The following is a 23,504-nucleotide window of genomic DNA, read 5'->3' as shown; positions in this document are numbered from 1 at the left end:
CTTCAAGAGATGTCACACATGCTTTTGTAACCTCTCTCTGCACTTCTGGGACAAGTTTGCCTCTGATCTGCTGTCACACTTCCCCTGTTGTTCCACAGTCGCTGGGTTTCGACCTCCTGGCCCGCTCTAACTATCACTGGCAGCTGTGTTTCTCCCGTGCTGAGCACATCCTCATGGAGGGACTTGATGAAGATGGTGGTTGTCGCATGAAGTGCTTCAGGGTCATGAGGCAGATGAAGGAAGATGTCTGGTGTGCTGGAAGTAAGCCTGTCATCACAGCTTATCACCTTCAGGTAGGCATCACCCTGATATCCAGTAGTGTCAGAATGTTGTGGTGTAAATCAGTGTGGCATCTGTGTAACTTCTGAGGTAACTGTCAAATCTGCTGTACCTTTTCATTGCTTTATGGTGGCAAGGAGTTCACTAGATATGTGTTCCAAACTTCAGTAAGAAACTAAGGCCTGTAGGAATATTATGATTGCAGCAACACAGAGTCGAGGCCCCTGCTCTGTTTTGACTTCACATTGTACTGTTGTCTGTAATTGCATACTTACTTCCTGCTTCTTGATTATCCTAGCCATCTGTATCCATCTGTCTCTCTATTGGAAGATGGTGCTTTTTTCCTTTGTGGATATGCACCAAACAAAACTATCTTAGGTGAGCATTATTAATGAGTTAGGTGCAAACTACAGTTCTGGTGATGTTTCACCTGGGGTAGGAAGGGAAGAAAAAGTTAAAGGGGTGATGGCATCCTCCCTGAACCTATTTCAGGGTTCAAGATGGCTTCAAACAAGGTTTGTGAAGAAGAGAGAAGACTCTGCTATGACTGTGTCCCCATATCTGACAGCTGCAGACACCGATGGGCCACAGGCAGCACCATTTCTTAGATTATAGATTTAAAATCCTATTTTCTGGGACTTCATTCTCCTGGAGTTGCCGGGGAGAGGCTGTACTTTTCCCACCTTGAATCCTCAAGCCATTAGGTTCCTACAGTAGCATCAGATCTTTTGGTGGCCAAAACCAGATGCAGTGCTAAGGTTTCTCCCAAAGAAAAAGCTGGTGACCATCAAATGCTGTTAAAGTCATGGCACTACTCTAAGTAAAGGTGGAGTAAAAAAAAATTAAAATTGATGAGGCTGATTATAGCTTAGCTGAATGCAAAACTCTTCAGTGCCTGTAAGAATAACCTGATGGGAAAACTGTCATATGTAAGACAGTGGAAAGCCATTTAACCATTAGGAGCAATGTTTTTCCCTGACTGAAGGAGCAGATGTGCAAGAAGTGCTGTTGCATTGACTCTTGTTAAAGTAAGAAACTATTTAGAAGCTCTTCAGTTCTTTTCTGTAACTGTACTTCTGGCTTTTATGGCAAGTGAGGATTGGTTTACCAGACAGAAAGAATTTTTCAGAATTACTCACATTAGAAAGAAAAACAGGAAGAAAAGAAAAATGAGAGAAACAGTCAGTGGATAAACCAGCAGTTGAGCAGAGGCTTAGTGTTAGGTTTCTTAACATTCTCAGATTGCCCCTGTCAAAGGTATCAAACAATTAGGATTAAACAAGATCCTCTATGACAGAGGAAGTCTGCATCCCAGAAGCTCTGAAAGCCAGAGAGGACCATGTAACTGCCCTTCATAGGAATGAAGTTCAAGACCTGCAATTTCAAAAAGATCTAGGTACATTCTGAAATCCAACTCTATGCTGTTGGTGGAGAGCAGGCAGTTAGGGACATAAATGCTGGGGATAAATCACCTGTTCAGGCACCTGGCTGAAAAAGCAGTGCTGTTTTCCTTGCCTCCAGAAACTTCATTACGACTGCTGCCTGCTGAAGTAGTGTGTCAGGAGGCAACTGCTCTGCAAGTCTTCGAGGAGCAGTTCTCAGAGAGTTATAGCTTGAATTCCTCACTATGTCTTTGTTCCCTGATGACATTCAAGAAAAGGCTTTGTGGTTACTGCTGCTGTGAACAAAAAATTTTTCACGTTTGAAAAACTGTTAGAGAAGAAATTTGTCAGCAGTACAACTATGAAAAGATGAAATTCTACCTCTGGAGAAACAGACAAGTTGAAGGCTGTGGTTCTGCCACCTCTTACAGTGCCTGTGAGTCTCTTTCTGGGTAGCTGATTTTGCAAAATATAATTGGGATTCAGAGGAGAATTAGGGGACTTAGCAGAATTATTGAACACAGGATAGGTGATTTAGTACTTTAAAAAATTATTTCAGGCTGACCTAGGCAGTCAGTATGGCTTTTTTGGTACATGAGTCTAAGTTCCTTGAGAAAATTCTTCTCAGTCATGGGGAAGTCTGAAAAAATGTGACATGGGCAGTGTAAAAATAATACTGTAAGAGCAATATTCATACACATTTTGTTATTTTAACGATGTATTTCTCAAATGTTAAATTGCATAAAATCATTTTGGAGAAACAGAAGACATGCAGTAAGTATCACATGTCAGAAAAAAACAGGCAGGATTTGACTAGAAAGCAAGCCTTGCACCTGCAATAGCTTCTTGGAATCTCAGTCTGTTTAGGATGCAGATCATTGTCTATATTCAGCACAAATACAGCTGAAGCTAACAAATAATTATATTGATGTCATTATGCTCTGTCCCTCCTTTCATCTGCTGGCTTGTACCCTTGCATAACAGACCATTTTCTACAGCCTAAAATGCCTGGCATTTCTACAGAGGCTCCTGCTGGAGGATGGCAAATAGACAAAGATTATATTGGCAAGATCATTTTCCTTGGGCTCGGGGCTCAGTCAGTGGAGAGTGGCTCCTCCTGGGAGAGATCCTAACCAGGCACCTCCAAGCTGCTCTTCCTGGTCCCCAGAGGAGACTTTAGCAAGGATCCCTCCATTGCAGAAACATTAACACAGGGAGGTAGCAGCGCGAGTCTCTGTGATTTCCAAGGCTGACAGCCATTCACCAGCACTAGAAGTGCCTTAGTAAGCTGTGTGAGCCCTCGACAGAACCTCTAACACATCTTCTCTCCCATCTGCTTCTTGCAGACAGTGCTATTCTGGACGTGTGAAAAATACCCCCGCACCAAGGATTGGCGCTGCTTCCCCGAAGCCTTTCTGAGGCTGGTACAGAAGCTGCACAAGTGTGTAAGCCAGCACTTCCTCAAGCATTACTTTCTCAAGAACACCAATCTGCTCAAATATGCCAACACCAGTGACCTGGACCTGGTGGCCAGCAAGCTCGCGGTCTTCTTGGAGAATCCCGTTTTCTGCCTGGACTAAGGCAGGCAAAGGTCTCATCCCAGCCCTGAGTCGATCCCCCAGCTCCTCTCTCCACCTGTGCTTGCTCTCCGTGTCCTTCCAGTTGATGCTGCAGCTGGCTCTGTGAGACAGTTGGCACATGCAGCGCGAAAGAGAAGTGTTGAGCTGGCAGCGGTGGGCGGTGAAAACTGATGGGAGGTATCACTTGATGCCCAGCTGATCTAATTTGCTTTCAACAGTGACAGCCTGCCTGGAAGGTACAGCCAGTGAAACCCAGCTTTCTGTGTCAGAGCAGGCAACTGCCTCGTTCTGTGTCTCCAGTCTTGTGGCACCTAAGCTGAAAGGCAGCACAAAGGAGTCTCGCTCTGCTGCCCCTGTTCATGCACTAGCTAGCTCATGCACTGTTGCTGCAATCGCCTTCCTCACAAGGACAGTGGGTTTAATTGCCTAATTACCTCACCGGCCAGCTCTGCAGAGGGGCAGAGGAACATTTCCAAGGTGTTCTGAAGCTGGAAGCTTTCTCAGAGGAAATTCAATTCAGTGAGGTCCTGCTCCAGTAGGATCCAGTAATAATTTAACCATGCTGCTAGTGTTGAAGAGCTCAGTGGAAGCAAGAAGAGGAACAGTAGGGTTTGCCTCTTAATTTTTCTCTCCTTCACTTACATTTTTCTTCCAATTGCTTCAAATATGTCTTTTTCCTGTTTGCCAGTTGTGTTAGTGCCATACAATCAGAGGGCTTTGGCAGGGCAGATTTCACTCCCATCCCTGGCTCTATCCAGCAGGCTGGACAAGGAGCAGGTCTTTTCCTAGTTGGTAGCACCCATGTATTTTTGGGTGCAGTGCAGAATATTTTTCAGAGGCTCTTAGCTCCGAGACCCCCAGTACCTTTAATTTTGTGGATGTTTCAAAAGAAAATGAATTTTAGTATTTCAAAAGAACAGAGATTTAGAATTAATATAAAGAATGCTGGGTTTAATGTTATTAAATTGCTGAAACTTAACCAAGATGGGGGTGGGGGGGTTGGGTTTGATTTGCTGGGGTTTTTTTGTCACATCTGTGCAGGAAAGTAAGTAAGTCTTTTGCCAAGGGGGCTGGCAGAGGTCGGATTTGCATCGCACCCCAAGGAGCTGCAAGAGGCGCATTTGCGGCGCGGCGTCTCCCCGTCGTGGCAGACTGCGGTACAACCAGTCTCCAGCACTGCCTCTGGTGCAGGCTGTCTTCTACAGGTTATGAGCAGAGTAGATTTGGGTCAGGAAGGATCCAAGGTGTGTGCTCCTGGTCTGGTCATGGTCCTGTGTCTCCTGCATCAGATGTCGCCACATATAGACGTGATCCGACCATGTAAACTGGCCCCTCTTTGCTCAGATCCTCGGAATACTCTCCAAGTCGCCTTTCCACATGGGTAACTGTCTTGTGTGGAACTGTTTTGAGCAGTTAACTTTTCTTGCTAAACCTTTGTTCTCCAGGCTCCCTAAATGGGACACAGGTGTTGGTTTCATGATGACACCTCCTGTTCAAGTGTGGCTTTCTGATTTCCTGTGAGCTGTTTCAGTAAAGTGCAAGGAGATGCCAATCTGCCAGGCAGAGTCAGGCAGCTGTGGCAATGAAGTAATGTCTCCTGTTTCGTCTTGATTTTGTCTTGTGGTTGAATGGCTGGCTTCTGAAGTTAGAGGAGGGCAAAAACAGTTCAAACTGTTCAAGGACAGTGAAAAACATTCAGTGCAATTAATCCCAAATTTGGTATTTTACTGCCCTGATGTATGATCCTTTTGGGATTTAGTTGTGGCTGATAAAGAATTTATCTCCCTTTATAGCTGGGTGAAAGAACAGCATTTGGTGGTGATGCCTTAACTTGGATGCAGCTGTGTGTCAGAGTCCTCAGCTGCTGGGATTCACAGCCTGCTGTGAAGCAAAACCATGGGCATGCACTGTGTGCTGCACAGTCGTGACATGGAATGTTCCACTGCCCTGCCAGAGCCTCTTACAGCCAGGAACGACACAGCAAAGCCAGGAAATAAGCACAGAATGATGGATCCCTGCCTTGAGCCAAGTCTGATCAGTTTTTGCTCTGTTTTCTTCTTGTTCACTCAAGCAAATGCATCAGCTAGCACATGCTGCTGCAGAAAGTATCGTTGTCACCACTGGAACATGGAAGGTACATTACTATTGACCACAAAGACGCAGGAACAATCCCACAGCTTTTTCTCCAGAGCAGCAAGATGTGACACAGCTGGCCACTGGCAAAGAGAAAAGGCTTTGAGGAAAAGATTAACATGGTCATGGAAGCAGTTGAATGCAAGAATGAATTCCTTTCAGAGACATCTCTGAGACACTACCTTACATCATCTCATGCAGGTCTATATGAGTGTGTGGAGTTTTGTTGTTGAGGCAGTTTTTTGTGGTTGTGGGAGAGTTGTGCAGGAGGTCTCTTATTAAAAAAAAACAAGCTTGGCAAATATATTTATTTCATTTCTTACCATAGTAAACCTTTTGCAAATAGCTTTTCACTTATACACCAATCCTAGCTGCAAAATCATGGCCTCATCCCATGATTTGCCTCCAAAAAATGACACCACATTGTACTTTGGCTACAGGATAAGTTTTATGCTTCATATTTATAATTTTTCTTTTTTAAAAGTGAGCATCTGGATGAATACACACATTCAAACCACACATAAACCGGTTTAATCAAAAGTTCTGTGTTCAGAACATCTGGAAGGAATGTGATGACCATTTTCTCTCCCTCTCTTTTTCATTGCTTTCATGAGTATTTGCTGCATTCTGAGCCCTCACCACAGTCAGCATCACTCCATCTGTCAGAAATTTCAATTGAATGTGTTGTTCTGCCATATAAAACAGTACAAAAGTCATTATGTTTTTAGTCTTTTTTACACAGCCTGCCTTCTGGTCACTAGAGGGCAATGTCTCTCTGAAGCACAAACACTGATCCAGGATCTCGCTCTCAAAATCAGCATTTTGTTATTATCATCGAGCTGAGACAAATGAGCTCAATTAATTTAATGCTGAATTCTGTTGCCAAAAAGGAGAGAAGAGACCATGGGAGACGTTTCTAATAAATAGCAAGACTTCAGTAAAAAGGCTTTAAACTCTGGAAGCCACTCTAAGAGCCAGAATATGGATTTATTGTTTTTGATGGTCTTGCAGTCATTCCCAACAGCTTTCGATTGGGAAAGCACCAACAAGCAAAGTGCAGGCAGGGTTCTGGGAAGGAGGGAACTTGCAGGAATAGCCACTGCCCTGCTCCATTAGAGTCCTGCCCTCTCTCCATGGCCATGACTCCCATGTGTGCCTACCTCTCAGGCTCCTCTGTCTCCTTTTTTTCTCCCTTCTCCAGGAAAAAAAAAAAAAATATTCTCAGAACAAGTTTTCTGATGCCACCCCTTTGGCTCTGGTGGGAATTTTCAGTGCACATCAACTCTCTTTTAGTTCATGGGCCCCAGGTGAACACAGACACACCATCTACTCACCCTCACTTATACTCCATCTTTGGTTTGAAATGGTGCCCAGTGATGAAGTTAGATCATGTTGCAAACTATGTTCCCTGTGGGAGCAGCCTGTCCTCTCTGAGCAAAGTTGGGACATGGACAGTGATAGGCAGGATAATTCTGCTTTAACACTAAATATTTTTCTGCTTATCAGTGCTAGGACTTCTGGTTTTGAGGAGAAACATATTTTATTATACCCCACCCCCAACACTCATCTGAGGCCCTTGCAATGTCACATGAGATAGTGACACAGCAGCCACTGCTCAAATCACAGTAAGAGATCCCACTCGCCCTATCAGGCCAACCTGACATTACTGTAGGAGGCGTGTGGTGCCCTTGTCCTCCTTGGGATCTGACTTCTCTGGCTGAAATAATACACACCATTTCAAAGGAAATTAAACAGCTGCAGGTAGAAAAATATGTTTTAGCCTGTTTTGACCCAAACCACTGCAGCACAAAGAAATGGACAACACTTTCATCATGTTACAAGTACCTGTCAGTTCTGCTCCAAGCAACATCTTTGAACTGAAAAGAAAGAAAGGACCGGATCAGTACCTGGCTTTGAAAGCATTTCCTGCATGGGTGATGAAGAATGCACAGATGCCACCAGAGACCAAGCCTATGGAGAGTGCAGAATGTATTTTTCACAGGAAAGATTGTCTAATTTACCATTAGCATCTTCACAAATACAAATTACAAGGAAATGCATTAAGGAAAGAATTAATCAGCTTGAAAGGCTTTGTAGTAATTAGAAAAAAGAATGGCGTCTTCCCAGGCTCCCCTGGATGGTGGTAATTACCAGCTGCACAACTGTGGCTTGTGCCACTTAATGATTTCTGGACTAAAAATCTTAATATCTTTTTACTTCCATTCTTAGAGAAGCCACTCTTGGAATCGGGCAGCAGCACAGGCCAGCAGCTCTGAGAAGCATGAACTGAGCTTGTTTCAGCCTGGGAGGGCAGCCACTTTAGGTGCAGGGTGCTCCAGAGCCTGATCCCAAGCCATGGCTCCGTTGCATCTGGCCCAGCACATTTTTCCTGTTGCCTTGGAGGAGATGGGTACCATTTGTTATCCAGCAACTTGAACAGCCAAACCTCTTCTGCAACAACTGCAGGCAGCCTTACACCCATCTGCAGCACATCCCTAGCAGCAGAGGGCAGGCCATAGCCCCTTCTGGTGACAGTATTATCAGCAACACAGCTGGGGGACCTGAAGGGCAAGGCTGCAATGGAGGCTAGCTAATGCATTCCAGGGAAGAAGTTTGGTTAATTTAGGAGAGTTTAAGAAATTCCAGTTCCAAGGTAGTAGTGAACCAAAGCAAAAATGCAGCTCAGAAGAAATTTTTTTAAATCCATGGTAAAAACTCCTAAGGAAATGAACATCAGTGTTGAATTCCTGGGATCCCATTTTAAAAGGGTGAGAACCTGTAGCTAGGAGGAATGTCATCAGCAACTGAATCCATCTGTTGCTCTTCGTGGTCCTTTCCCCCAAATTAACCAAGAGCTGTTTCAAAGGTAGGTAGGTAGTTTGCCCCTGGCTCCTGGGGCAGACAAGTTATTTCAGACCCACACAGATCATTAGGAGCTTTCTTTGAGCTTTCATCCTAGATGTGTTCACAGCCAGTGCAGTCTGGTTTGTACCAGTAGAGAGCAAGCTGCCGCTCACCCTCCGTGGGGTTTGCTGTGCAACCATCACAAGGGTAATCATAAGCTCCCTTGCCTTTAGCTGAGCATGACTGGATTTGCCAAACTCTGTGGTCTCTTCTTCTCTGATAAAACCTCTGTTCCAGTCTTGCTCTACACTAATTCATCTCTGCACAGATAACCAGGCTGGTTTGCAGCCTTCCAGATGGAGTCTCATCAGTATCTCCTGTCACATGGATAATAGTAATCCATGCAGTGTATTCCCTGTGCTGAAGAGTAAAGAACACACAGAGGTCAAGTTCCCTTAAAAAACAACTGCAACTTCAAAGGAAGAGCGACTATCATCAGTGATTTCCTTGGCAAACCAGGTGAGGCTGGTTGAAAGGCTTGCCCTGGTCTGATTGTCTTGGAAGTGAACCATATTCCCGAGGCCATGGGCCAACAGCTTCATCATCTCCATAAGACCTGAGCTCAGGCCAGAAACAGTGAGTCTGCTCCAGCCTGTTCCTCTCTGCCTTCCCTAGGCAACAACCAGCTCTGGCTTGTAATTCTCCCACACTTCTTCCCCTTGAGTTGGTGGTAGACACCATTCCTCCTTGCAACACATATCCAGCTTTTGCCACTAAGCTGAAGAGTTTGGCTGTTTTTTAGCTGTGTCATTAAAATGCCATAGACTGGAGAGGCAACAGATCAGTGACCAGAGCTAATAGCAGCAAAAAGGATTAAATGAACAATGGATCTTGAGCATAATTTATGAATGCCATTAGCCACTGAGAGGGAATTATGTTTTGGCTGCAGTTCTGAGGGGGAAGGGTGGGTCTTATCTAGGCAGGAAGAAAAAAAGTGCCTGATTGCGTTTGGATTAACAAACAGCTACATTGATTTGCCATGTGATACATCTTGGGCTTTTATTTTTAGATCAGATGTAATAACGTCTGACCAAAGACAAACTGTATTTTCTCTATCTTGTATTCAGACCCTCATGGCCAGACAATGTTGTGGTCACATCTCACAGCTGCCTGTCATGGAGCATCTGCCACACTGCCTGATAGAGCACAGTTCTCCATCAAAACACTTGCAGAAAGACAGGTCTTCTCTTAGAGAAGAGACACGACATTAGTTGCATGAGTGTTTCCTTGTAGCCCATGCCCCACATCCTGGGGATGGGACTGAGCAAGCAATGCCTTTGTTTGCAGTGTCTCTTCTGCCTTTCATTTGATAACCAACACAGTATCTCATTAAACCGCTTAGCTTGGCAGCTGGGGCCATTTGTTAGAGTGTGATATGAAGGATCATAATCAGATTAAACCTCAGGATCATATTGTGGAGACAAAGATTAGACTGGAGAATAAAGAGAAAGTTTAATTTTGTGTGACAGTGCAGAGTTGCCTCTGCTTGGGGTGGTAAGGAGGGTTAAAAGTGATTGTGGAGGCTCGAGCCTGAGGGGATTTGTTTGATGTCTCCCTGCTCAGTTTTGAGCAGAAGGGTTCTAGCACCCACTTTGAAATAGGGAGTAGTGCTGCAGCCACCAGCCCCTCACTGCTTTTCTTTCCCAAAAGAGGGCCTGAAGAGGGGGCTTGCATGGGAAAGGAAAGCTCAGCAGGTGTAAATGACGCCAGAAGCCAAAGCTGCATGTGCACTGAAGCTGGTATTTCTGGGAGGGGGTTGCCTTTTTGGAAACAGTCACTGAGTTATCATTATCTCTGTGCTGGAGGCCCAGGTCCTTGACTTGAACTGCTGTTCCTTGGGTCCTTCCTGTTCCAGTGCATTTAGCACAGCATCCTATGAGTCTTTCAGCAATCTGGGGACAGGAGGCACCCTCCAAAAGTCAGCAGGAGCCCTACAGTGAGAATGTACAGCTAGGAGGTCTTCTTGTGATCCCACCTGAACTGGTTTGGCTAGTATTGGAAGAAGCAGTGAGAGAAAAGTTGGCAGGTTGGGAAAGGCAGCATACAGATGGATTTCTGACATCTGCACCACCAGAGAGAAATGACCACAGGTCAGAGCAGCTCAGTCTCTGTTGTGAGCCCATTTAACAGACAAGTCTCAGGAAAGATCCCGGCTACCACCAGCTTTAGAATCAAACTCAGACCTCTGCAGCTCTCTCCATGGCCAATATCTACTCACATGATCACATGCACTTCCCATCATGAACTGTGAAAACAGTAGGAACATATAAATACACTCATTTTCAGAAATGGTGGCTAGGCCTAGTCCTATCCCAAATGAAGTAAACAGGTGTCAAAAAAGAAAAGATAAAAATGTGTGTATAAATTTTTTACAACTGTACCTAAGATCATTATAAGTTCTGTTCCCATACTCTCTTGCTTGTTCTGGAGATATACTTAATGAATAATATATTCTCTCGCTGGCTTGATCTTTTGCTCAGATATTGTAACCTCTTCGTTCTCTTTTGTCTGCCCTCTATTCCCTGGAGACTAAGTACTTTAGGGCAGGAGCCTGGCATACAAAGATCTTCAGTTTCTTTGTGCTTCCTGAAACTTAACACAATGCAAACCCATAGCAAAACCTCAGCGTAACAAAGGAGATGCTGATCTGAACAGCTGGAAAGACAACAGAGCCCTTCCAGCCACCCAAGATAACTCCTGGGGTGATAAGGAGGTACCTGGGGAGGAGCAGATGGATGAGTGCTCCTTGCAGTGCCACAGCCATGCAGATCGCTAATGACATCCCCTGGTTTAGGATGATGAAGTGGCAGCATTCAGGGGATGGCAGTGCCAGCTGCTTGGTATATGGCTTCGGGGAACTAACACCCGATATTAACAAGCAAAATAAGGCGGCAGCAGACTCTGTTCCTCTCCTGGTGCCTGACAGAGACTGCAGAAGGGCACTCACAGTGGGAAAGCACACACCTAGCTGTGACACTCCTCAGCCTTGCAGCAGGGTGGAGTGATTCTGCGTCCTCCGGGCCAGACATAGCCCTGGGCCGTTCCCGGGGCTTCTGCATAGCACGGTGACTTTGGACAAGCGCCTGGACCCATGAGGAGCCAGGGAAGCTGCTCAGGAGGCAGAACCGTCTGACGACACTTGGAGGATTTCTGCTCAGCCTACAGCCATGATGGTAGTGGGGCAGGGACAGAAATCCTGCTCTGGCTGGCCAAGCCCACCTTGTGTGTAGTGGCAGCTTGAGACAGTGTTGTACAGGATGGCAGCAACTGTGTACCCCCAGAAGCTGCTCCCCCTCTGGCTCCTCACGCTCCCAAAAGCATCCCTGATGATGAAAGCGGCTGCTTCCAGCAATGGCACCTCAAGTTTTGATGAAGATTGTAATAAGTGGTGATGATCATATGCAATATGCATACAGCAGATATTCTGTAATGTATGCACTAATCTAGCCAGACCTGGGCTGTATTTTCCTGCATCACTCCCTAGAGGTACATGGGCACCATCAATTTGGGGCAGAGCTCAAGCTCTCTCTGCCTGTGCTTCCAGCTGGAACTGAAGGCAGCTGCCCCTGTAAGTACAGCACAAAATTAGCTGCCCAGAGGAGCAGACTGGTCAAATGTTGTCCTCCTGTCACCCTGGTGACTCTGTCAGCTAAGGCAGCCTGTGCTCAGGCGCTGTCCTTGTGTTAAAGGCTCCTAAATGCAGTGTTCCTGCTCGTGCTCCCATGCAGGGAGGCCCTGGTCCTTATTGTGCCCCTTGGAGCTGCTGTAACGTAAGAAATTATCTGGAAGTGTTTTCAATTAGGCTCCTCCAGGCACTGAGAGAGGGGAATCTGAAGCACAGTGGTGAGACATCACAGCTGACAAAGCTCTATCAAACCACATGATACGCATGGATTTGGGACCTATAGCAAGGGAACACCTGAAAACATGAGTACCAACCCTCTGGCAAATTGAAATATTTAAAGAGGTGTTAAAGAAACCTCAAAACATGACCAAAGACCTGAGATGATCACTGCTCTTCCTGCTGCACGTGAAACAGCTGCATGGCAAACTGGACTGATGGAGGTTGGGATGTGACAGAGGTCAGGATGTGGGGATGGCTGGCATTTGGAGGTGGCAGCAGCCTCATCATGCAGCCTGGGAAAAGCCCCTTAATTGTGATCCCAGCATAGAGAGGCTCTAACAAATGGTTGTTTTCATTAGCTAGGACTTAATAAGAGGAAAGTTTTTCCATTCAAAGTGGAGGACCACTTCCCTGTTTGTGTTCCAGTACTTAACATTCCCCTTTTGCTTAGGGAACCACAGCAAAGGCTACTTCTGGTGTTCTAAAATTTAATCTCTTTGAACCTTCAACCTACAGTCAAAACAAGAAAACAGAAAACGACATTTCAACAAATAGTCACTGCTTACATCCAAAATATATGTAATTTATTAAAAACATGCTAGCATCCAAACCCAGTGTTTCCTTCCTCTCTCTGTGTAGCACCTAGTTAGTGAATAGGAGGGCACTGGGGGCTTGGGGTGTCTTTCTAAACAGGAAACATATCAGAAAACAAATAGAAATTTTGGCAATACTCAGTAGTTGTTGAAATACAGCCTAAGGCAGTCTGGGAGAGCCCTAATACTAATTTCTGTTTTACCCAGGGCACTTCAGGCATAGCTCCTTGAGAGACTGGTCAGGTACCCACAAACTTGCTGTGCTAAGCCTTCACTGAAATTCCACACAAAACTCATGGGTATGAACAGCCTTAGTTCACACAGAGACTGACCTGGTCTGTGACCAATAATAAAGGAAAATTCTAATATGTGCCCAAGTCTAGGGCTTAGCAGGGAGAAGTACCAGTGTCAGCCCAGCAAGCACCTTGTAATGCTGACAGCAGGCCTATGTAGGAACAATACAATGGTTCTTACCTACCTACACTGGACAACAGCTCAATCTAAACCTCATTCTATTAGAGGCTGCAGTTCAAGCTTAGCTTTTATTGATTTTTTTTCTAGAGGTCTGCTCTTACAAACTGGAAAAGCCTGGTCAAATGAATTCCAGGTGCTGGGGTCTCATTTGAAACACTTGTAAGACAGACAAATGGTAGTGCTTTGAAAGATGACCATTAAAATCAACAGGACGACCTCTTTTTGTTCCTTCAATTTATCCTTACAACATCCTCAAAGGTATTTTCAGACCCTCTCCCTGGCCTGGGCAAGACATGAACTGAACCCACATCAGCCCATCTTGAGAACCTTGAATAACTGGGTAAAACTTGAGCTGGATTTAGCAGGATTTTTAAGGTGAGGCATCCGAAGCTTTTCCTTCCAAGTACATTTGGGACAGGTAGAACTGTGCACCATTTTTGAAGGAAGGAGGGAGGTGTGATTGTGGAGGTGCATATTCCAGGATTCTCCTTACTTGTATTGGTACACAGGGCAAAAGCATGGCCTGTGACTTGTCAGGTGATGCAGCAGAGGGTGGTACACAGACCTGGACCGAGCTCTCCCAGCCTTTTGGCCTGACTCCTTAACACGTGCTGAGCTGTGAAAGTCATCTGTGACTGCCTCGCTGCTCTGTAGGTGGAGAAGCTGCTGCTGCTGCTGCTGCTAGTGAGGCTGTGTTGTTTTTCTCTCTGTTGATATTTGATGTCATTAATGGTATGGTTTCCTTTCTGTCTGTTTGCTTGTTTAAATCCTTCTTGGTGATTATAGAGCCATCTCTTGCCAAATTGCAGTGCTCCATCTGCACATTTCTTTGTGCCTTGGATGTAAATATTATTTACAATAGTTTCTGGCTGTAAATGCAGAATTTGTCATGAGGAGAGCATTTTTTATGCCACTGCCTTGGCCTCTGTTTCAAAAATGGTCCCTGCAACAGGGCAGGACTGACTGGCAAGGTCATATTCCTTAGACTGACCAGAAATAGCAGTATTTGCAGTAATTCTGTTCCTCTGGCTTGGGCAGGAAGCTGTACAAGTATCTGGACTACTGTCAGTACCTGCCCAGAAACGCAGGGGCAGGGTGTGAGTGGATGCTGTCGCACTGTCCTGCTGCTAGGAGGTGACACAGCGACACTTCTCTGCCTTCATTTCTGCTCTCTGATCCAGCCAGCACAGGTGGGAGCCCTGCCAGCGGTTGTCTGTGTCTCCACGAAAACGGCAGCTGTGTTTGGGAACAGTTTCTGCACTGCAGCTGCACCTCCAGGTGAAGGAGGCATTTATTTCACCCCCCACAGGGGCAGGGCATCACTCCAGCCCTGCTGCTGGCAGCTGGGTGCTCTGGTGCCCATCGGGGCGACTGTGGGTGTGCAGCTTCAAGCTCTGTTGGCAGCCCTTCAGGGAGAGCCCTTCTTGCTCTCCTCCCGTGCTCCTGAGCTTGTAGGGTCTGGTGTGCGCAAGCTGGCAAGAGTACAATTCATGCCCTATGTCCAGTGCGTGCCAGCTGGTCCCCTGCAGAGTGTCCCAGTGTCATCCCCCTGCTTCTTGCCCTGGAAGAGCTGCGAGCACTGGGGAGAAGGGGCTGGGAGGCTCCAGGTTGCCTTGGTTGTGTTCTCCCTTGTGCTCCATGTCTCTTTGATGTGTTAGGGAAGAAGGTGCACCCAAGGGTTCTGCTCCGCTTACTTACTTTACTCGTGTGTTCCCATATCTGCTGCAAGCAGCCCCCAGCTCGCCAAGCCCTGGGACACAGTCCTTGTGCAAGCTTTTCCCCTGGCTGCAGTGTTGCTGGAAGCAGACTGGGACAGCAGGGAAGCAGGATAAACGGGAGGCACTAAAGTGGCTGTAATACTAAAAACGTCTTTGTGACGGGGGAGCTGGGGAGGGCTAGGAGCTGTCGCAGTGGGAAGGCCGAGGATGGTCTGTGGGATGTGGGAGGGAGCCCGAGGGATCCCTTTTCCCACCAGGAATTGTGCTTGCAGGAGCTCTGCGGCCGCTGGAGTGCAGTGCAGCCCCGCCATCCGCCCGCGGCCGGGCTCCGGCACCCGCCGGGCTCCCCGACTCGGTCCCGGCTCGGGTCCCCACCCTGGAGCCATCCAGGTGGCTTGAGGATAGCTGTCCGGACACAAATAAGCCTCCTCCTTTCCCCCCAGAATGTGATGTGGGGAGCATGGCTCTGTGAAGCATGCCTTAGGAACAAGCCCCACTCGTGGGTAGTGGCAGAAGGAGCTGGGGCAGGTAGAGCGAATCCTCCAGCCCGTTTTGAGCTGGGAGCTCCTGGATTTGGGACAGTCCAGCACCAGAGCCATCCCCGGCAAGGCAGTAGGTACTTGCCCTTCCTAGGCAGAAGCCAGGGGTGATGATGTCTGCACCCCTGGGCATAGTTGGTTCTCACAGTCAGGTAGTGCAGAACATGGGCACCTCCTTATAAATTTTCCTGAAAATTTTCTCATGCAATTTAATTTCACCTAAAGGTTCACAGGTTTGGGGTTTTTGTTTTCTCCTGCTCTCATCCAAGCCTAAATTCTCCTCTGCATTATCAATGCCAGTATGACTGAGCAGGCCCTCCCTGGGCAGCATATGTGCCCATTGCTCCATGCCTGCCCCGTGTCCCTCCTTGGCCCTAGCTAACCTGGGCCAAGAACATTATGTACCTGCTGGTGGGTGGTGTTTGTCTGTGACTCTGCTGCACTGTTATGTTCCTCAAGCCAACACCAAAAGTTGTCCATTTTCTTTTATTTTCTTTTTTTCTTTTTTTTTTTTTCCCTTTTAAATGAATGCACTAGATTTACTGAGTAATGGAAACTTTCCATTCCAAATGACTCAAGTTACACTGGAAACTGAAATATTTAAATATTTCTCATCAGTCCTTTACACAGCTCCCTCATGTTCCTTCCTTCTGGAAGGGCTTTTAAACCCCCAGATGAGCTGAGACCACTCACTGCCCCTTGCTTCACCAGACCACGGTGCAGGCTCCAGGCTGCTGAGCAGAGCAGCCCCCCTTGCTGGGATCAAGGTGCCCTCAGGCAGCATGGGGTCCACATGTAGCCAGGCATTTTGGATGCAGTCACTAGTCCTTAAGCCAGACTTTCAGCCTGTGATGACTGCATGTGCCTCCTTAACAGCGCTGGCAGTCAGATCCACTGGGTCCAAATTCCTTCCCACCCGCCCAGATACAGCTCAGGAAGGCAGTGGGTGCTGTGCCAGCCCAAAGGAAAGTCCAGGCACGTGGGTGGCTGGTGTGGGGGGATGGGGGTATCCTTTAATTGCTTAGCATGGGGCTTCTACCCTCTTGCTCTGATTTGGGGTACCTCATGGCTCCCCTAGTCCAAGAAAGTCAGGATGATGCAGTGTGGAAAATGTAGGCAGTACCTTGGATCTGCTTTGGGCTTCATGCATCTCAGAAAGCTTGTCTCTAAATGGAGTTATTTCAGAGTAGAGGAAAAACACTCACACTTCATACCACACATGGTGTTACTTAGGCAGAGTTGTTATCATGCAAATACTTCTTGCATCCAAATTAATTGCTGGGAAAGGGCATGCCCTGTGTCAGCAAGTCAGCCCTACCCTGGGTTATATGATTTTTGAAGACAGTGCTTCCTGGGACAGGCAGCCAGGGCACAAAGAGCATTGGGCTGTTGGTGTGACTCCCTGCTGGCACTCAGCACAGCTTGGCTCAGCCCTGAAGACAGCACCTGTGCCCTGTCAGCACTCCCCCCTCCCTGCCACCATCCCCAAGCCTGCAGCAGCCCCTGGTGCAGCTGGAAATGGGTGGCCCCAGAAGGGATACCTTTCCTCCAGCACACCATGGCAGCACAGCAGCCAGCCCTGCCCCAGGGTGTGTAAGGGGATGGGGTGTGGGAAATAGGGTGCCAAGGGGTCCTGGCCCCTCCAAGTGCCTCCCAGACAGAAGATTCACAGAAAAAATCATGCTTCTCTGCTTTGAAGAGGACATCTTGTGAGCATGGTAGTGTGCCCTGGTACACATCTGTCCCATGAGGCACATTTCCAGTAACTAAAGGGGGCCTACAGGAAAGAGGAAGAGAGCTATTTGCAAGGGCACATAGTGATAGGAAAGGGGGGAATGGCTTCAAACTGAAACAGGGTAGGTTGAGATTAGATGTTAGGAAGAAAGTCTTTACTCTGATGGTGGTGGGGCACTGGAACAGGTTGCCCAGAGAAATTGTGGATGCCCCATCCCTGGAAATGTTCAAGGCCAGGCTGGACAGGGTTTTGAGCAAACTGGTCTAGTGGAAGGTGTCCCTGTTCATGGCAGGGGCCTTGGATCACTTTTAGGGCACCTTCCAACCCAAACCATTCTATGATTCTATGTGTCCCCATATCACGGGCAGGTGCTTTTGGCTGCAGGCCTGAGGACCACAGAGGATAAGCACAGCCCCATTACAGCCAGCGGGCTGAGGATGGTCCCTGTAGCTGAGCCAGCTGCGGGGAGCCCAAAGTGTTTAGCCTTGTCCTGGTGTGACCAGATGACTCATGTCACCCTGGGTCTCTGCAGAGTAACAGGCGGCATTGGGCAGCCCGGGTGCGGCTGAACCGTGGGCAGAGCAGCTGTATGCAAAGTGCAGCAGGCCATCTCAGCTCCGCTGGCAGCGGGAGCGCTGCTGCGGTCAGATCCCTACGGCCCTGGGCTGGGTGGGAGCGGGAGCAGGGCCTGGAGCTGTGCCGCAGCAGGAACAGCATCGCTGCCTGTTGCAGCGCCGCTGGAGACTTGGCTCTGCCCGAGAGGTTAAAACAATCCCTCCCTGTCCTTCGGGGGGGTTGGATCTCCGCTGTGAGAAACGTCGGCTTGGGCAGGAGATTTCTGACGGAAGCGCTGCTTTGCCGCAGTTCCACAGGCGATGGAGAGAGAGAGTCATGGTGATTTATTTCCTAGCCCCTGCTTCTGAGCCAAGGCTCTGTGTATGCCATTTGCCGACTTCCCCTTACTCTGCACCCAGACCTCCTGCATCCTGCTGGGGTTTTACTTGCATTATGTACAGGGCAGCGTTTAAATCTGGGTAGTTTCTCTCCTGATAGTAATAGTTTAAAAGGACCAAACAACCCAAAAGTCTTCAATTTCAGCTGTTTAGTACATCAAACCTCTATCAACCATCAGTTATTTGTAAATCACTTCTAGGGTTTTCATAATAAATATTACCTCTCAAAGCCTGAAAGGGAGGATGAGAGACCCTGCTCTTCATCTTAAACGTAACAGAAACCTTGATTTTTCTGCATGGGTGGCTGCACTGGGCAGCACTGAAGAACACCCACAGTTACTAGTTATTCCAGTAAAGCTCCATATTTTCATTTAAAAATAATAAAGTAGCTTTCCAGGCCTGGGCTGTGTGTGGGGGAAAGTGTGAAAAATGAACCTACAAGCCTCACATTTTTCATACTAAGCAGCAAATAAACCCCCTACAGCTTAATTTTAAAATAAAATCTCAACTTTTTTTTTTTTTTAATCCACCTTCATGACACTTCAGAATTTCACATATGGGGGTTTTTTATTAGTTATTTTTCTCCTTCCTGCCTCCACCCCACCCCAAAAGCTGTGGAGCTGGCAATAAAAAGGCAGCCATTAATCCACCCATCAAGTGGTTCTGAAAATGTGACCTGTGGCCATGTAGCTGAGATGGATGGTGGTGCCAGGCTGCCTGTGTACATAGCCAGGGAGGAACCTTCTATATTTAAAAGGCTCATATGGTGGTCAGAGCAGAAAATTAAAGACGAGTCTGTTAATTAGGAATAGAAACCCTGTAGCTCTGGTACACATCACACTTTCCTCTAACCCCTGTCTTCCTCTCCACCCTGGTTATTCCATCTTTGTTGTCTTATATTTTATTATGAGGTCTTGGAGCAAAGGCTTCCTTGTCACATCAGAGCAGAGTAGTCAGCTGTAATGGCCTCTCCTACTCCTCAGGTCACCTAAAGAATTACTTGGTGCTTGGTTCCTGACTCACGTGGATGGAGAGCTAAGAGCAGTGTCCTGGAAGCTCTTATCAGCTCCTCTGTCCCTAAGGGCAGCTTCCCAGGGGATCTAATCCACTAATGTTTTAGACAGAAGTTCACTCTGTTCCCCATGAATCCCATGCTCCTCAGGATCATGGATTCATCCAGGGCCTGGCTGCTACAGTCTGGACAGCCTCCACTTAACTTCTCTGATGAGCTCATCAGCACATGTGAGCACCAGGTCCAGCAACACTTCTCTGGCTGGTTTGACCAATACCAGAGGACCAGTAGGTTGTCCTCTAGGCAACTCCAGGAGTCTCCTGGATTACTCCCAGCCAGCTGTACTGCTTTCCCAGCAGATGTCTGGATGGTTGAAAGCCTCCATCTGGTTGAAAATGTGTGGGTTCTGTAGCTGAAGCAAGAAGCCTTATCAACTGGTCAGGCACCTGAAGTAGAGCCCACCCAAAAGTTGTGCTTTGGTGGTCCCATCCTCAGTTTTCATCCACAAGTTCTCAACCTGTCTGTGGCTGTTTCTCAGAGGTAATTCTCCACAATCCATCCATGCCTTAACCTAGAGCACAACAACCCTCCCTCCTTCCCATGGTCTCCAGCTCCTCTTGCTTGTTTCCCATGCTGTGTGCACTGGTGTAGAGACGCTTCAGCTGGGCTATCACCCTCCTTACCTTTTGAGAAGAACCCTCTCTAACTCCTTTGGGATGACTTGACAGGTATTTCCGTGCTGCTTCTTAATGTGTTGGTGTTTTATGGTTCCTCTCTGACTCCCCAATAAACGAATTTTGTAATTTGTGGCTCCATGTGAGACTTTTAAAAAGAGTCATATTAAAATTTGGGACAGCAAGCGTTGCTGTGTTGTGTTTGGCCTGGTATTCAAAGCAGGAAGTGCCCGAGGTCTTGGGAACCCAGTTTCCACAAATCCAGCCTAATTTTGGCAAATTCAGGACACTTGGAAACAACAGCCAGCTCTTATATGACCTTAATCATGTGTAAGTGTGCACTGGTGAGACAGGGAAAGGCTGTTTTGGGCTCATCCAGAAAAAGCAAAGGCTGGATTGTAATATTTGCAGAGAGCAGGGTGGGAGGGAGTATCATCTCTTCATCATAGGCTCACTGTAACACTCCAAAATGCTGCAAGGGACTACCAAGCCCAGTCATTCCCTGGGGCAGCTGTGGTCTGTACCACACTCACTCCAGCTGTTTGGGTTTGCTCCACAGCTGAGAAACCATTCTCTGGCCATCAGGTGGTTTTCCATTAGAGGTCTATTACATTTAATATCATCCATCCATAAAGCTCTCTGCCTCACCTGCAGCCTTAAGAGATCTCCTTAATAATTCATTGCCTTTAGATATACACAGTAACAATTTGGCTCTTTTCAGTGGGCATTTTACCTCCCAAGCAGCAAGCAAAGGTCTTTCAGTGTGGTAATGCTGCCCTTTTCCCTCTGGGATTGGCTTCCCTCAGCAGATACTGGCAGCAGAAATGCAGCTTTCCCTTGGCACTGGAGAGCTGCCGTGCCCATCTGCCTTCCTGGAAGAGCCAATTTTAGCAAAGCTGTAGCCCTCCAAAATTGCTGTCTTGCTGTGAATGCTGGTGGAATCCAACGTGGGACATCCCAGGGCTTCCCAACAGCAGCTGATGTGGGGCTGTGCCATTAGCCTGCGCTTCCTATGGCTGGTGGTGCTGAGCTGATTTATCAGCTGTTGTTCCCCCTGTCCCACAGCTGCTCCTGGCTGTGCCAGGGCCTGGAGTGAAAGAGCCTGTTGTTCCCCACAAGGGGTACAGTCTTGCCAGGTATATAATTTCCTCATTAAGGGAGGGCTTCTTATCTCCCAACCTGCAGTGGCGATTGCAGTGTTCCCTTTGTTGTGTCTCCATTGCAAAGCGGCCAAGGACGGAGCCTGGACACGGGGAGCATGGGGGTGCACACACCCCCACTCCTTCCCTGAGGCTGAGCAAGGACTGGGAGACCTGCACACCTCCCACGCCAGCCTCCTGCCCTGAAACACGGTCAGCTAAGGAAATTCAATTAGATAGCAAGGAACAAGCGGAAGGCATGGGGAGTTAAATGGGTAGTTGAGGGAAAGAAAAGTAATGAGATTTATTTTTATTTTTTTTTAGCCTTCTCCTATGGGCAGTGAAGACGTCCCCTCCTGCTGCTGTACCTGAGAGCGCTGGCAGCTGCAGGCATCCCTCTCTAGACCTTTAGCTATGGCTGCATTGATTTTTTAAAAATTTCTCTTAAATTGCTATCCATATGCTTAAATATGCTATCCATATGCCCTGCCCCAGCAGAAGGAAGCCAAGAGGGTGAGAGAGAGTGGAGTTGTCTCTGCCCAAGCTCTTTTTCACAAGGTAACTTGGGGTCCACCTGGCCCAGAAAACATCACACCCCTGTGTAAGGGACATCCACCTGCAGTCCCCGTTTTAATTTCAATTACGGTTTTGGAGGGGAGTCTCTTTGTCAAGAGCGTTCCTGGGAGCTCCCTTCTGCAGGTGGTGTTTGCTCTTGGTGTGGTGGCGAGGCCTCGCTGGGCTGAGTGGTGGGGATGAAGCCTGGGCCTGCTGGCTGGGTGATGTGGCTCTGGTGGCTGTGACATCATGGAGGATGTGTCACAGTGGGAGAAGTCACCAGGGGCACCAGAAGGCAGCTCCAGCTCCACCACGGCTGCACTGATGTAGGACTCAGGTGTTGGTGAGTACTCATGCAGGGAGGGCTGGACGGAGGACAGGACAGATGCCAGGGCATTCTGAAACAGAGCAAGAGCCGAGCCCCTCAGGACAGGGCACTGCCACCCTTGGGTGTGGGGGCAGAGAGGCTCGGGGCTCCCAGAGATGGCAGGTGCTTATAGAGGCTTTGGGAATGTGCTGGGTGCCCCCAGCTCCCTACTCTGTCCCACTGAGACCTGATGAGCCCCCTTTCCTCCCACCTCCTCCAGACCATGGCTGCAGCAAATGCTCTCCTCCTAGCTTCGATGGCCAGAGAGATGATGCAGACAGATGAAGCAGGCCAGAAGAAGCATCACCACATCAGCGGAGCCACAGCCAAACAGATGCTGGAACGTGAGGTGTATCTGCACGAGGAGCTGATTCATTTGCTGCAGGAGATTGAGAATAGCATGAATGCAGAGGAAGGTCGGCTCTTTTCTGGGTGGCTGTTTTGGACTGCTGCAGTTGCCCTGGTCCTGCTTGCTGTTGTCTGCTGGCTGGCCAGGCGAAGAAGGAAGCGTAAGACGTCTCCTCAATTGCTTAGAGTCTTCTGTCCTGATCTCCCAGAAGGGATTGCTGAGATTCAAATTGGATTAAGTGTTTATGAGAACAATCGCACAAGGCGCAACAACTTGACTTTGGTGAAGGCTTAAGGTCTTAAGTTTGCCCAGGTTGTCTGGATGGCATCCCTTGCTTCCCTTTTGTCAACTGCTTCATTCAGGTTTCATATAGGACTAAAGGACTCATATTAAAATTCGGGAAAGCAAGCACTGTTGTGTTGGTTTTGGCCGGTATTCAACCCAACTCGCATTGGTAACTTCTGCTGCAGTAGTTTTCCATTGAGGCTGGGTATTTTCCAGAAAGTGAGACAGAAATGTTGACATCTTCCAGGACGCCCCCTAGTCATCAGCTGGTACAGCTGACTCATCTTGTGCCTGCCTCTGTGCCTCTTCCTGTCGCCCCACCCCTGCATCTCCCTGCACGTGTGTACACTGCCGGCATTGCCAGTGCTCCAGGGTGGCTCTGACCACTTGTGTGGCATGTGCCATGCAAGAAGCAAGAGCCAACCTGCTCCATCCCTCCTCCCACCTATATTTCCAGAAACCTTGCCAGTCCCTCCTCTTCCAGGGTTTCTCACCTCTCTGCTTGTAATTTGGCCCATCAGGGCCCTCTGCACTCTCCAAAGCCCACAACAGCCACAGTTCCTCTGCCTTTGCAAACTCTTTTGGAAAATCTCAATGTGTGCTTGCTGTAGCATCCTCCCCCTGCACTACCACACCCGTGGGCACAGCACAGAAGCTCCTTATGCAGGTGGAATTCATCTGGTGCATGATGTGGTGACCAGCGTGTAGGGGACAAATTTTTAAGCAAGGCTCTGAGCAGGTATTTCCAAGCTATGTCATGCAGGGCCAGCTGCCCTTTCTCTGAGGGAGGGGTGTAATGTTACTCCTATTTTAAACAGCCTTAATTGCACCACCGGCATTTTTCTGAAATTGGAGGATTTTTGCCTTGAGTCTGCCTTTTCCAACTGCCTTGCAGCCTTCCCCTTTTGCCTGAGCTATAATGTGCATCTGTGCCCCCCACCCTTGAACCCCATTAGCCCAAGGGGCAGCTGCCTTGGTTCATACTCGTC

General features: G+C 47.9%; 1 protein-coding gene across 4 annotated transcripts in view; it reads left to right on the top strand.

Annotated features, from left to right (window-relative positions):
- The window catches only part of MAB21L3 (mab-21 like 3), a 34,648-nt gene extending 13,208 nt beyond the window's left edge, over positions 1-21,440 (top strand). For 3 of the 4 annotated variants that reach the window (XM_014253346.2, XM_088068680.1, XM_088068686.1), the window contains 2 exons: positions 99-293; positions 3,008-4,185. In XM_014253346.2, the coding sequence (XP_014108821.1) occupies positions 99-293; positions 3,008-3,241 (429 nt within the window). In that variant the 3' untranslated portion in view covers positions 3,242-4,185. Of the gene's footprint in view, positions 1-98; positions 294-3,007; positions 4,186-21,283 lie in introns of those variants that run through there. The other variant, XR_015774768.1, reaches the window with a different exon arrangement.
- Positions 21,441-23,504: the final 2,064 nt, after the last annotated feature.

This window comes from Pseudopodoces humilis, chromosome 2 (genome assembly GCF_049639895.1).
Source record: "Pseudopodoces humilis isolate 2021_Gansu_Grassland_sample_001 chromosome 2, ASM4963989v1, whole genome shotgun sequence".
In the NCBI taxonomy this organism is placed as follows: domain Eukaryota; kingdom Metazoa; phylum Chordata; class Aves; order Passeriformes; family Paridae; genus Pseudopodoces; species Pseudopodoces humilis.
The sequence above is the reverse complement of the archived record's forward strand: the minus strand, read 5'-3'. Positions and strand labels throughout refer to the sequence as shown.